Source organism: Oscarella lobularis, chromosome 10 (genome assembly GCF_947507565.1).
Source record: "Oscarella lobularis chromosome 10, ooOscLobu1.1, whole genome shotgun sequence".
In the NCBI taxonomy this organism is placed as follows: domain Eukaryota; kingdom Metazoa; phylum Porifera; class Homoscleromorpha; order Homosclerophorida; family Oscarellidae; genus Oscarella; species Oscarella lobularis.
The window spans coordinates 2,602,684-2,616,521 of NC_089184.1; the positions used below are offsets into that span (position 1 = coordinate 2,602,684).

Consider the following 13,838-nt stretch of genomic DNA (forward strand, 5'->3'; position numbering starts at 1 on the left):
TACCCACGTTCTCTTTGTCTCGCTTCGAGACAAAACATTGGAGAAATAACTAACATTCCCCAACAGAGTAACGTCCTAGTTTCTGTTGAAGTAATTTGGTCTCGATAAGCGCACAGAATCCCCTGGCCCTAGAGTAATTCCTCTTAACAAATCACTTATTTAACTGGTGTGGCTCTTTACGAATAACAGCTCTTCTATTATTTTCATATCCCTTCTTTAACTTTATTGTCTCCTTGTCAAGTATTCCAATTCACAGCTTATTGCCCTATCAACAAAATATTTATTTGCAAACCATATAAACTATTCTGCTTTACTTTCAAGCGATTTGTTTCCGGCTTTTCCGCCCGTGAGTCGACTACGTCCACGTGATCATTCCCTAAACGCTTCAATCAGAATAATTAAAAATGATATACAGTAGCGCAAAATATTACCACTATTCATTAACTATGTCTACTCTTTCTTTGAGGATAGGAGAAATTATTGGCTTCACGTGAAAGACGTCCGTCCGCGTGAGATGGTAATTTGTGATCGTTTCCTTAATGATTTTATTTATGGTAGATAGGTAATCTTGTACGGCACCCGGTAGATCGACCAATACGTTTCGAGAGTTGTCCCGTTGTAAAATTATCCCTTTCACTATCACTATCGCTGTCACCGACAAAGGAGGAAGGGGGCTACCTGCAAACACGCATAAAAAAGAAATTTTTTCTCTATAACGATACCCACACGTTTTGGGTCAGACCGTGACAGAGCGTCATTTGCGGCGGCATTTCACCCAAAAGAATATTTTAGTATGTAAACAGAGAATAAATGAATGGGAAATGAGTTCTTACACAAAGTGTTATATGTTCATGTGTAAGTCGCTCATTGCTAAAACGCACTAGTTTATATCAATTAGTCGTTCTGAATTTACCTCGACACGTCGACGTTCCCGGGAGAATGAATTTCTTCAAAAACGAAAGAGTCGAAGACAGATCAATGAAGAAAATAAAACAACTGTTAAGAAAATGAGAGACAAGAAACCGTAATAAGAGTCAGAGAAAAGGCTGCTTGCTCAAACGATGCGGCTCCGTCTTAGTCATTTCGTCGATTCGTGTGATTGACGTTTATGATAGTGACCTCGCGCGTGATTAGGTACCCTCGTTCTTCAAAATAATACGAAGGGATTGCATAGTGGGATCATATATCGGTCAAACTCGTTTCCTCGTGGCTCGTGCGTTTATATATAACCTCAGCCAGCTGTGCAGACAACTTCCTGATTGGTCATGTTTGCTCACGGATTGATTCCACTAATTGATATTTTCACTCGCGACATCAAGCGAGCGAGTCAATACAAAATTTTTTTTAATACGCAAGTTTAGACAAAAAATTATTAAGAATCGCCTGAAACATTAACAGTCAGGACAATACAGAAAACCGAATTAGGTTCAGTACGCAACTGCGACTACATGAATATGGTGTAAAGATAATAAGACAAAAAATGCAAAGAAGTAAACTTTCTTGTGCTTTCAGCATTTTGTCATAAAGGAAAATATTGCCAGTTTTAATTGGCATCATAGCTCAGTTTTCTGAATAACAAAGAAATAGCATAGGTTATGAAACTGTTTGAATAAAACCTTTTCAGAAGGCTCTTTTGCCAAGGAAGCCAAAACTTCAGATATTTTGCTCAGTTGTTTTTCGATTCTTCCCACTGCACTTGTAAGTGTGGACCCTCTAATTGTATTTACGTAACTTTGCAAATCGCGCAAATCTTTCATGTGCGCATCATCAGTAGGCAACTCCACATATCCTTCAAACTCTTTGTGAAATTTGCCGAGACGTAGAGCTCCCCGCTTTGTAAGGAGAAGATGAATATGACCGTGGCAATTAAGCCTCCCGGGAGAACGATTCACTGCCGTTTCCCAGTTGCCAAAATTAACCAGTAGAGACTGTGCTAATTTTTCTTGCGAGTCTGCTGGCCACTTCGCTTCGGATTCCAGAACATTAATAAATTTGAAGACACAGCTCCACACGTCAGGGCTCTCTACCAGCTGACGGTTGTTGTGCGGTCCAGGCGGATCTTTTCTTCCCTTTCCAAACGCTTCCGGCATAACTAGTAAGTCTCTTGTGCATTCATGACGGCGAAATAGAAGCAAAGACACGTCTTTTTCTTTTATTGGATTGATGCCCCTCAGGCAATGCTCTGACGGTACAGCAAAGCCACATAGCTCACCGTTTTCGTTAGCTTTGCACATTAAATACCTGTGCAGAAAGTTGCACCTTTTTGTAGCCTTGTGTTTTAGGGAATTGCATGTATCGCCGTAGATACATGGATCACCTCTTGAAGGTCGTTGCTTTACCTCTGGATCGCCAATAGTCCGACCTTCGTCAGAGAATAAACGCATCATATGCTTTTCTACGTACGCAGATGCTTCCTCAAGCGTGTCTTCCTGAGGATGTTTTTCCCCGCACCGATTCTTCTCAAGGAAGTGGAGGAGAGCTAGAACGTGTATTCTTGTTGTAACTGTCTTCTGTGCAATATCGACTTCAATTTGATAACCTCTGGAGAGAGGTTTTGGAAGGTTGTCAATCCATGTAAGATGCTCTTTAATCTCTGCTGCTAATGATGTCCCACTTAAAACGGGCAACGCAGATGACACTTTCTCTGCGTTAAAGGGGTACAGATAAGAAAAATCATAATCTTGGAAAGACATTCTCAGAACCTAAAGTAAAAACAACAATTACCAAAGCTTTTAAAATTGCATTTTTTTTAAAGTACTGAGTTTTGAATACACAAAGAGTGATTAATTAAGAAAACAATTTTTGCTAAACTGTGAAATAAAAGTTTACTTAGCAACAAGCAAATATATAAGCCAGTATTATTTGAATATTGCCTGAAAATCAGTTGTACGTTTTCTTACTTGTAACCTAAAACGTCTCTCTGAAGTTCAAAAAATAAAATACTTATAATGAGAAGGATAGATAAGGAAGGCTAGGAAGCTAATAAGAAATCTGTGGGCTCCGTTCTTAGCGATGATGGGATATATAGACGCGGTCAGCAAATATGATCTTGACTTTTCGATCGAGTTGCTGTAGCTCATGCTACCATAGGAAAGGTGTGGTTTTCCACTTGTGCGCAATTTTGAGCCGATCACCGCAGTTGTACGGGGTGGCAAACGCAGTTTGCGAGCCCGTATAACGGCGAGGGAGGCTCTCTCAAACGTGATCTTAGGGCCGGAAGTGTATATATGTCCGTCTGTCTGTTCGGCAGAGTATTGCGACGTCAAGAAAAACCCTTACTTTGTAAAGCGCATGCGCAACATGGGGTCTGAAACCACGGATCCTAGAAAGAGAGGGATTAGAAACACCAGTACATTGAGTGGGCTCGCCTCGGCCACGCCCCCTTATCGGTTGTGACCCCGCTCAAGAAACGCCCGATTTCTCCGAATCCGAAGGTTCTCTAGCCTTCTAGGCAACTCGAAAAGGTTACTAAGGGTGTAAATAATGCTTCTAAATGTAGCTTTTTACAAGCGACGGATCCGTAAAGCCCGTTTTTTCAAAATGCGACTCTGTGTAGGTTTCCTGATCGTTCTGCAGGCTTTCGGAACCGCAAAGTACATACTTGCTCTAGGCTAAAGACGTAAAAGTACAACTGACATCTTCAAAAGCATCTGCGATTCACGATTGTCGAGACGAAGACGAATTTGTTTCCTCGCAAGAAGAGTGCATGCTCGAAAATCGTCTTCGTCTCGACAATCGTGAATCGCAGATGCTTTTGAAGATGTCAGTAGCACTTTTACGTCTTTAGCCTAGAGCAAGTATGTACTTTGCGGTTCCGAAAGCCTGCAGAACGATCAGGAAAGCTACACAAAGTCGCCTTTTGAAAAAAACGGGCTTTACGGATCCGTCGCTTGTAAAAAGCTACATTTAGAAGCATTATTTACACCCTTAGTAACCTTTTCGAGTTGCCTAGAAGGCTAGAGAACCTTCGGATTCGGAGAAATCGGGCGTTTCTTGAGCGGGGTCACAACCGATAAGGGGGCGTGGCCGAGGCGAGCATTGATCCACTCAATGTACTGGTGTTTCTAATCCCTCTCTTTCTAGGATCCGTGCTGAAACGGTGATCCAAAACGGCACGAATAAAGGGTTTTTTTCTTTGATAAACGGATAAAATGCTTAAAAACCCCTGTAACAAATTGTTCGGTGGTATTCTCCGTTTTATAAATGCGCTAAGAAGACGAAACGACGGTTTTGATTGTCATGCTCTGACGTCACAATCAGAAGCATCCACTCAAGTACAGTATGTGCGTGGGTATGTACGCGTGAACGGGTAACAGGAAATATGACCCGTACAGACTTCCGTACACATACCACACATACCTAAGCTTACCTACCTACGCAGACAATAAACTTCAAAACCTCTATCAGTCTTATCAGAGAACGACTAAACATGAGTCTTATTTATGTATATAGAGTACTAGTTCAATTACCCGGTCTTCGACCGGGTAGCAAGATAGCGTAGGAGCTTTTGGCATTTATTTAGTGTAGGCTTTTGTCGTTTGAAAGAGTGCCTTGAGATGACGTTTTCGCGTCATTATCCAGGCAATACCAACGTGGACTTCCAGATGCTTCGTTGCCCAAAATGGCGGTAGTTTTGAGAAGTCAAACACACAAATGCGAAGAGAGAGACAGAAACTACACAGATGCGGACACAGACAGGCAGAAACTACACATATGGGACATAGACAGGCAGATTATCTGTCTCCTTATTTGTTTTTCTGTGTGTTTGTCTGTGTGCTTTTTACCTGTCTGTGTTCGCTTCTGTGTGTTTGTCTCAGACAGTACTTTCTGCCTCTGTCTACACTTCCTTTATGAGTCTGTCTCCTTATCTACGTGTTCGTACAGTACATGTACTTTCTGCTTATCTATCTCCCCATTTATGTTTTTCTGTGTAGTTTCTGTTGTCTCTCTCTCTTCGCATTAGTGTATTTTGACTACTCAAAATATTTTGGGCAACGAAGCGTGTGGACCTCCGCGTTGGTGTTGCCTAATGCTAACACAGACGAAAAAACGTTACCTCAAGGTACTCTTTCAAAACGAAAAAAACCTACTCTAAAAAATGCCAAAAACCCCTACGCGATCTTGCTGCCGTGCTAAAATTAAAGCAGGCCAGTAAGTAAGCGTATACTGCACGATCGAGGCTGCGTGTGTTCAAGGTCGCGGATGCAAGCATTCGGACGCGTGTAATCTCGCGTTTCTCGCATTTTGAAGCTGCCCCGGCGGCCAATAACCCGATCACGCGAAGCGGGCACTATCGGAGAAATTAAAGCTTTCCGCGTCGTCGGGAATGCGTTGAGAGAGCGACGACGAAGCCCCTTGTGACAAACGCTCGAGAGCCGCGCCCACTCAAGATGGCTATCGCGTTTATAAGTATAGATAGATACGTTTATAAATATATATACATATATAGACGTTTATAAGTATAGATGTGTGTAGGACCACAGATGGTAGGACTGAGCTGCAGGTCTGTGATACATGTACATTAGTGTGAATATATAATACCCTGAAATTTTATGACGTCACATTATCTAAGGCGCTCGCGTACTGTAAGCGGTGGGAGGCTATTCATTATGGCCAACACCAGGCCGTCATTCTCTAGTTAGTAAAGATAAAAACTACGGTTCTTTGAAAAACTTTGCTGTGAGATCCTACAGTGTAGGAGATCTAGAAGAGATCTCGGGTTACGCGCGTGCACCATGCATGCATGCATGCACCCCGGCCTGGTTACGCCACCTTTTGATAACTAGCTCGCACAACGCGCGCTTTATTTCCGCACGGTCCTGGCACTTATTTGAAGCGAAGAAATGGCACCTTCCTATAGATCTAGACGCACAAAAGTCAAAAACGCTAACAATTCGGGGACCAAATTGTTGACCAAAATACCGGAATCCCTGATGATGACGTGCCCGCTCTAGTGTTCGTAAAGACGCTCGAAGCAGAGATTCAAGGTGAGAAATACCTACGAGAAACGCCCTTGTTTTTATATACGGGAAAGACGTTGGCATGTACGGGATAATCCAGTTGAACGTAACGCCAATGGTGACGTCACAGTGTCGCTTCTCTCGTTCGCTACTGGAATTTAGTCTGGTTAACCAGGCCCTTGCGCGCGTTACTGCTGGCGAAAGCACTTTTTGTAGCTTCACTTTGGCTGCAGTATACGGGGCTCCGGAGAAACTCAGCAATCACTCTTCTATTTTATCTGTGGTAGACGAAATAGAAAACAGGATGAAGTAAAAAACCGAATGAAATGAAAAACCGAATAAAAAGAAAAACGGAATGAAATTTAATACACTATGAAATGGAAAACCTAATGAAATTTAGACAGGCTGAAATGCGTTTATGAGTGAAATGCAAGTGCGCCTTTCACGCTCTGCATGATCGCGCGCTATGGTCAGCTAGGTGATGCCTATTTTCTGAATGGAAAGAGCCCCTCTTAAGTGTGTGAATAAGTATAGGTGCATAGAAGATAACTAAAGTGCACATTCACGCAAAATTTTGACGATGCCGTTATAGTAAGCAATACATCGTCCTTTCTTACCTAAATCATGCAGACTCTTTGACATGTGCTTCAAAAAATTCTACCACCTTCCCATTAAAATCATCGCAGACATCACGATGAATTTGATGGCGTCCTCCCAGAAATTCGCGATAGGCAGTAGGCCCGCGAACATTCGCCTTGATAATTTCCGCGTGGTGAACGGTAATCAGCGGATCACAGTGGCGTAGCCAGGATTAAGCGGAGGTAGGTGCTGAAGTTCGCGCGCGAAGCGCGCGAAAATTTTTGGACCACGCCCCTTTTCTATTTGGCTATTTAAGGCCTCTAACGAAAAACAGTGCGTAGGCCCAAAGTAACACAACAGAGATAGTAACTTCGGATTGTGTACAAAGCTTTCTGGAACGAGTACATATGTAGGCATATTACATAGCATAACTGGCACATAACATTTGAGCTTAATTATTAACGCTCATCGAAGGAACGCAGTAAATGAGCACGTTGGGTTTGTCTTCGCTCGCAGCACGCAAACCCAACTGCGAGCTGAAAACGTGTCACTTGATCATGCACCCGAGGGGGCCATGCAGGGAAGGGTAACTCTGTGCCACCTTTACTCGACAGGTGAATCGCTCTTTTGATATATACATGTAATCAGAACACCTAAAATCTGTGGTGTAAAGGCATAGCCACCAGGTGCCCTATTCCCATTTTTACAGAAAGGACATATTTCCGGGCAGATTAAGGTGTGGTTAGGCAATGTGATTCCCATAATGCACATGCTGTAGGCACTAACAGAGATCGGACACCGTGCTAAGGGTGTTCGGGGATCACATGATGGCTAACAACGGGCCATCATTATCTAGTTTAATTATTTTCAGCAAACTTGAGGGGGGTGCTCGAGCACCCAAAGCACCCCCCCTGGCTACGCCACTGGATCACGGCTACCGTGCATTAGAAGCGTCGGACACTTTACCATTGCCAAACTGCCCTGGTAAATGTCCTCACCCCTTTCGTCGGCCAAACGCGTCACCCCGCGAACCCAAGCTGACCACAATCTCTGCATGACGTCTAAAGGGTAATAAGCGGTGACTCGGCTCAGGATCTCCTCATTCCACGCTGATAGGCTCTCGATTGCTACGAATTTGTCAACGGTTTTTCGTTCCAAGTACGCCATTACTCCCCAAATCATCAGGGCTTCAACGGCGTCTGGTCTCATTGCGGCCAAAATTAATGCGACTGTACCGCCATAGCACCACCTGAATGGAAAAAGGACGGTAACGGTAAGAGAAAGCAAATCTAACGAGTGTGGGAATGTAGCTAGCTCGCGAGGGCCCTTTTATCAGACGTCTGCACATAGTATAGCAGAACGTAATCAAATTAAATCCTACGTGCTTCTATACCCTGCGATGGAATAGCGGTGTATCTTGAGCGAATCCATCAAACGGGCGACGTCGTCGGCGTCGGAGCGATAGAAATCGCCCGAAAAGTCTTTTTCCGGTGGACGCGATTCGCCGCAGCCGCGCAAATCAACGGCGATCATGTCAAAGTGATCGCACATGAGCTGCGATTGGAGTTGCGGCGCGAAATCAAGCAGTCCTGTACTAACAGAACCATGGAGGAAGACGAGAACGGCCCTGCCTCTTCCCGCGCGATGGTAGTGGAGATTAACGCTGTTTACGCGAACCTAAGAAATAGGAGAATAATTTTAGCGTTGTAGGCGAGTCAAAAGTTGCGATCTGGTCGCGTTGTAACTCGCTTTGCTGGTAAAAATGGTCGTGTCAGCCGTCGCTTGCATTTTCAATAGCAATGAGCGTGAGCGCAACCCCGTACACTGACCTATTTTGCTTCGAACAGCTGACGATTGCGTCGATGTCAGCTGACGATTGCGTCGATGTCAGCTGACGAATGCGTCGATGTCAGCTGACGATTGCGTCGATGTCAGCTGACGAATGCGTCGTTTTCAGCTGTGCGTGACGTCATGCACGACTACTCCCTTCCTTCCGCTCCGTCGTTCCAGCCGCGCGCGTTAATTAATTCCTCTGCTAGCTAGCGCGACCGATCAACGGACTGCGCCTGGCCCCTTTACGAGTCCCTTATGGTCTCAGAGAAAGCGCCTGGTACAGTGTACCCGAAATTGTCTAAGGAGATTATTATTAGCGCACGTACGTTAACGTTCGGCAGTCAACAACAAGAACCACCCCTTTTTGTAAACGTAACTGGCGATTCGCGGTAGTGCGCTTTCCCCTTAGCTTGTAACAACCCGTCTTGAACGTAGCTCGTGGCAGTTTGTTAACGGGACCGTCTAGATAGGGCCCCGTCATATTCACCCTGAGTCAGAGTCTACTGCGCATGCACTCTCGATCGATCGAGTCTCTTGTTTTTCACCAGTATGCAGTGCAGCGATTTGCTTCGACGAATTGCTTGTGAGCATCAACTAAGTAGTCGGAAGCTTTCTAGTTTTCCCGAATCGACCAGAAACAAACGTTCTTCCTGCAAGTGAGAGATAATCGTGTGGCGTCTTAGAATCTCGTGAAGCTATTCGTACAGTGGTGTGCTGAGGCTCATTTTAAAAGCTGCTGTGAACGACCCGGTGGTTTCTAGAGAGCGTAAGCTGTGCATTATTTTTTAGACGTGTTTTATGGCATTAATTAACGTGCGTCTGTATATACCTTCAGTATATAGCTCTTTGAAGACTTTCAAAGTAGCAGGGAGCTCAGACTATGGTACTAATCAGATATGGTTACCAGTATTTACCTATTTATTGATGTATTTTGTAGATAAATCTTTGTATCAGTTTGCTTTTGAAGAAGTTGGCCCTTACTGGAAAGAGCTAGGTGCCGCTCTTGGTTTTCAAATGCCTGAGCTAGACAGCATTGAGGAGTACCACCTGAATCGTTGTCTAAACGTCAAATTTATGGCCTGGGTCATGCTTGAGAAATATCGAGCAGCTAACGGTTGATGTCTTTCATCGGTTGAGCGCCTTCGCAAAGTTCTACGCAACGTGAAAAGAAGGCGAAGTGTCACTGTTCCTCAGGGAGACAGAAGCATAAGCGGTGAGATTTTGCCTAAATGTCTAAGAGTTAACGTAAGATTTTTCTTGTAGATCTTTTGCCTCGCTGCGTTGTAGATGATCGGCGATTTTACGGGAGAGACGACGAGATGCGAGAGATTGCACGGTATTTGTGGAACGGCAAAGCAAGAACGAGTCACGTTGAGCCAATCAATTCTCAGAAAATTCAGGCACGTTATTGCTTACGAAATTTTAGTTTTTAATTTAACGTCTGATTTTCAGCGGAGTTGGAAAAACGACTTTGGCTTTCAAATACGTTCACCGATACGTCAAATCGTATTCAGATGGCGTTTTCTATTTCAACACCGAATCGTATTCGTCGTTTCTGTTTTGGTTAAGGGAAAACGTAAGTAGTCTCTTTAGGACTACATCGAAAATCATTTTGTCTGATGCCTTGTTGTAAAGATTGCGAGGTCGGCTGATCTGAGTAACGAGCGTGACGTCAGCAGTTTGTTGAGTTCGACGTCCGATGCTCTTCGCGTTTTCCTAGTAATCGTCCCCGATGTTTGCTTCTCTTTGACAATGCTGACGATTTTGGCTATGTGATTGATGTCTTGCCTGGGCCTCAGGCTGCCTGTCACATCATCATTACGACGAGAAAAGCGCAGACGCACGACATCTTCTATCAGCGAAACGTCAACTTACTGCTCCTTAGTGTTCTTGAAAAGAGAAAGGCCGTTGTTGCGCTTCTCTCGTGGGCAGGAAAATCTAAAGACACTTGGCAAACTCTCGACTACAACGAGAAGAAATATGCAGAGAAAGTGGCCGCTGAGCCTCCTGTTGACGGTCTACCATTGGCTCTATCACACGCGGGGGCATTCATCGAGCAGCACAGGATTACCTTTCTGAAGTACTGGAGAAAAATTGAAGCTGAATCAAAGCGCTTGGAAGCAGCAGCATTAAATTTAGATAGCTTCTTGCGTTACTTTCATCTGTCCCATCTGAAAGAAGATCTTGTTACCTTCTCCGTGCATCATTTGATTCAGGCAAGCGTGCTGCAACGAATGGTTGGAAGCACGGACGACTTCGTCAGCGTCCTGAAGTTCGCTGCAAAAGCGTTATTCGAACGTCTTCCTCACGTCAACGACTTGAGCAATTATTTGATTAGTCCGATGGTGCTCTCCCTTACTCCTCACATCTATTCTACTGTAGAGAAGATGCTTAGAATGGGTATACTCGACGAAGAAGTCGATCCAGGTCTCGTTGACTGCGGCTGTCAATTAGCGCTTAGTTACAGGCACTACGATGAGGCGGGATTTTTGTGCTCCCTTCGCGTTAAAGCTTTCGAAGCAAATTCGACGACAATTTCCGACGAAGAAACCAGTCTTCGAAAGCGAAACTGTAAGTAAGAATCATTATGCATAGTCTCTTTCTTATGACCTTCTGGGTTAGATTACTATGATTTTGCGGTCAGTCAATATTGCTTAAAAAATTTAAAAGAGGTTGACGTGAACATTCGGCGATCCCTTAGCGGAATATCTTGCAAAACCCTTACAAGTTCTGATATATTATTTTTTCACAAAGGTTGGAAAAAAGTGGATTAAGACATGTTAGGTTTAAATTTACTTTTGGTTTTCTCATAGCAATGCTTTTGCTGGCGGACAGCCAAGAGTTTCAAGGATTTACGTCTGACGCCGAAGATACTCTTCAAAGCCTGCTCAGAGTTTCCGATTCTTTCGAAACTCTAGCAGCAGCCGCAATCTCTTTTGATGGTACGAAGAAGCTCGCGATTGCCGAATTTCCTTTACCAACTTTCACTAGTTTACCTACGACTTTCACTTGTCTACAATAGTTTAGAGCGTGTTGATGATGAGCTCGGAGTGTCTTGCTAAAGGCTCTTTCCTTGGCAAAAAGTGGGCTCTTTGATCCTGGTATTTTTCTTGCTAACTGTTAGTGAGCTTCCATTCTTTCTACAACAATACGTTTCATTTTAAATTCTGATTTCTAGGTCACCAGCGTCTTGGTTGGAGTCTAAAAGTGAACGGTTTTTTGGATGAGGCTTTAGAAAATTTGTTTGAAGCTTTGAGAATTTACCAGGAAATGATCCCGGATTCTCACGAAGATATTGGAATGTGTGAGTCGGTGCCGTTTATGATGACTTCGTCTGTGCATTTTTCTTTTTGCAGTGCGTTTTGACATAAGCAGGTGCATGTCTCAGAAAGATCGTCTTTCCCAAGCGTACAGTACGAATTCTCTCGTGAAGGTCTTTCAATCATAAGGTCCGCTTGTCCGCCTGAGCATCGTCTGGTTGCAAAAGGTAAGTGGACCGTCATTTGAATTTTGAAAGTTCACTTTTTCTTTAGCGCTCTTCTATCACGGGCGAACGCTTTGTTCTTTACAGAGATATAAAGAATGTATTGAATTTTTGGAAGAGAGGTTGTCTTGGTTTGAAAAAGGTCCTTAGATGTTTGATACTCTCACCGACAAAGCACAATGTACTTCAGATTGGAAAGGTCATATTACTACTGTTGTTTATTTTCAGGCCTTGCTGTTTTGGGAAATGCTTTGCTTGAAGGAGGGTCGATCATCACTTGCGCAGAACAAAGAGCACAAAAAATAATTTGCTATTTGAAGGAGCGCTTTACACCAAACTTTATCCTGGTGGAAAATATGAATTATCGATACGTATGCCTTTGTATGCTAAGCTACGGAGTAGCAAGTTATGGTTTATCTAAAGCTTGTATTACACTCTGTGAAGTTAATTTGTCAAAGGAGAAATTTGACGACGCGTTGGAATCATCGGAAATGGCTTGGGGCGCTGTCAAGAATTGTCCTGAGGCTAGAATATGCCGTGAGTTGCGCCATCTTTCACAGCCGACTATAGTCTTGTCTAAGTTTTTTTTGTAAAGTGCTTCCTCTGTACGTGAAGTGCCTGTGTGCGAAAAAACAGTTCAGTAAAAGCGAGGAATTGCTGATCAGATTTAGAAAAGATACCAAATATCCGGAGCATCAAAGTATAAAGCGTTGTGAGTGCAAAATGCGTCCCACTTATTTAAACATAGGATTTTTAATTGCAGTGCAAATGGCTGAAGCCGAGCAAAATCATTTCAAAGAAGAGTTCGGGTGGAATTAATCCACGACGAAGACGTATGGAGCTTTAGGAGCAGCTCCGAACTTCACTAGCCATATTTTTCTAAACAAGATATTTCGACGCGTTGATTGTTTACTATTTGTTACCCTACTTGATAATTCTGCGGCGTCGGTGCTGCAGAAAACTGATCGACGAAAATTTGGCTTTACTGAATTAATCACGCATGCCTCTACAAATTTCCCAAAATATTCGCTAACAAGAATCACGTCGACTACGGCTTCGTCCATGGACAGGAAGCAGCAAAATAGGGACAAAAGCTACTGCAAGCTTAAATTTGCATTTTGAGTATGCACGTTACTTGGAAGTATATAGATATAAGGCGCACATATATAGGCCATAGTAGAATCGGTTAGGTGTGCATTTAGAGAATGCTTCTTCGTTCGTACTACTTTCACACCTTACCTGCACTAATATGGTCTAGCCCTGTGGAAGTCCTATTTCTTGTATCGAGGTTGCATATTACTTATTTACCAAAAAACACATACGAGTAATATATAAAGGCAAGCTTCTTTTTCGGTTAAAAAATTCTTTACCATCTATCACGCAGAGACCAACATCTTACAGAGACAACCGCAGTTGTCCGGGGTCCCTATAGTATCACGTGATACAAAGTTGGGCGAAACTTCGCTCTGGAAAGAATCGCCTCCTTGTTCGTAGCGGCGAGCGCAGAGCACAACGCACTCCTCTTTCTCACCACGTATTGCGCGGTTCGAAGGCTACGTACGTACGGCCTAGCCTCGCAAGCCAGGCAGTTCGCGAGTGAGAGAAGCCGCGGAGAGAAGCCGCGCCCCCAAACCTCGCGCGCTAAGCCCAACTCGATACTCTCGCGCAGCGGCTGCCCTTACGGATACGTAAGGCCGTTATCCTTACGGTGATTGGTCTGCGCATGGCCACGCCTGCGCAGTGCTCTATATAGAGAGCTTAGAAAGCGTTTTCTTCATGTACCTAACCCAACACCAACCCTAAACCTTACTGGTATCGGTGGCGGCCCCGCTCCGGGCTTAACCGCCCCAATGAGCATAGGTCGCTGAGGGGGGCTTCGCCCCCCTGGAACCACCATGCTACGGGCGGTTAAGCCACAGTCGCGGGTGATCGTATATCGATAGGTACAGAGAAAAAAAGAAAAGAAAAAGAAAGAAAAAGAA

The 13,838-nt window shown here is 44.0% G+C and overlaps 2 protein-coding genes across 11 annotated transcripts; one reads left to right on the forward strand and one right to left on the reverse strand.

Annotated features, from left to right (window-relative positions):
- Positions 1 to 1,346: 1,346 nt before the first annotated feature.
- On the reverse strand, positions 1,347 to 8,371 carry LOC136191737 (valacyclovir hydrolase-like). Of its 4 annotated transcripts, XR_010670939.1 has the most exons (10): positions 8,289 to 8,362; positions 8,171 to 8,216; positions 7,933 to 8,128; positions 7,465 to 7,788; positions 6,578 to 6,748; positions 6,049 to 6,238; positions 5,923 to 5,998; positions 5,773 to 5,862; positions 1,617 to 2,702; positions 1,347 to 1,568 (listed from the first exon to the last, which is right to left on the reverse strand). XR_010670939.1 is itself a non-coding variant. In XM_065980135.1 (4 exons), the coding sequence occupies exons 1-4, from the start codon at positions 8,325 to 8,327 to the stop codon at positions 6,583 to 6,585; spliced, it is 813 nt and encodes a 270-aa protein (XP_065836207.1). In that variant the 5' UTR covers positions 8,328 to 8,371; the 3' UTR covers positions 6,300 to 6,582. The 4 variants fall into 4 exon arrangements, 1 of the variants encoding a protein (XP_065836207.1); XR_010670937.1 differs by having other exon boundaries at positions 7,933 to 8,216; positions 8,289 to 8,371; XR_010670938.1 differs by lacking the exons at positions 1,347 to 1,568; positions 1,617 to 2,702 and adding an exon at positions 4,052 to 5,703 and having other exon boundaries at positions 7,933 to 8,216; positions 8,289 to 8,371.
- A 181-nt stretch (positions 8,372 to 8,552) lies between these two features.
- Positions 8,553 to 13,022, forward strand: LOC136191738 (uncharacterized). 7 transcript variants are annotated; one of them, XM_065980141.1, is made up of 17 exons: positions 8,553 to 9,028; positions 9,080 to 9,138; positions 9,208 to 9,255; positions 9,310 to 9,585; positions 9,636 to 9,772; positions 9,825 to 9,948; positions 10,008 to 10,943; positions 10,995 to 11,126; positions 11,186 to 11,314; positions 11,364 to 11,491; positions 11,551 to 11,676; positions 11,729 to 11,859; positions 11,906 to 12,037; positions 12,085 to 12,237; positions 12,301 to 12,393; positions 12,452 to 12,568; positions 12,620 to 13,022. In XM_065980141.1, exons 7-10 carry the CDS (start codon positions 10,607 to 10,609, stop codon positions 11,432 to 11,434), a joined length of 669 nt encoding a protein of 222 aa, XP_065836213.1. In that variant the 5' UTR covers positions 8,553 to 9,028; positions 9,080 to 9,138; positions 9,208 to 9,255; positions 9,310 to 9,585; positions 9,636 to 9,772; positions 9,825 to 9,948; positions 10,008 to 10,606; the 3' UTR covers positions 11,435 to 11,491; positions 11,551 to 11,676; positions 11,729 to 11,859; positions 11,906 to 12,037; positions 12,085 to 12,237; positions 12,301 to 12,393; positions 12,452 to 12,568; positions 12,620 to 13,022. The 7 variants fall into 7 exon arrangements, with proteins under 7 accessions (XP_065836213.1, XP_065836211.1, XP_065836214.1 ...); XM_065980139.1 differs by having other exon boundaries at positions 12,085 to 12,227; positions 12,280 to 12,393; XM_065980142.1 differs by having other exon boundaries at positions 12,085 to 12,227.
- The last annotated feature ends 816 nt before the right edge of the window (positions 13,023 to 13,838 follow it).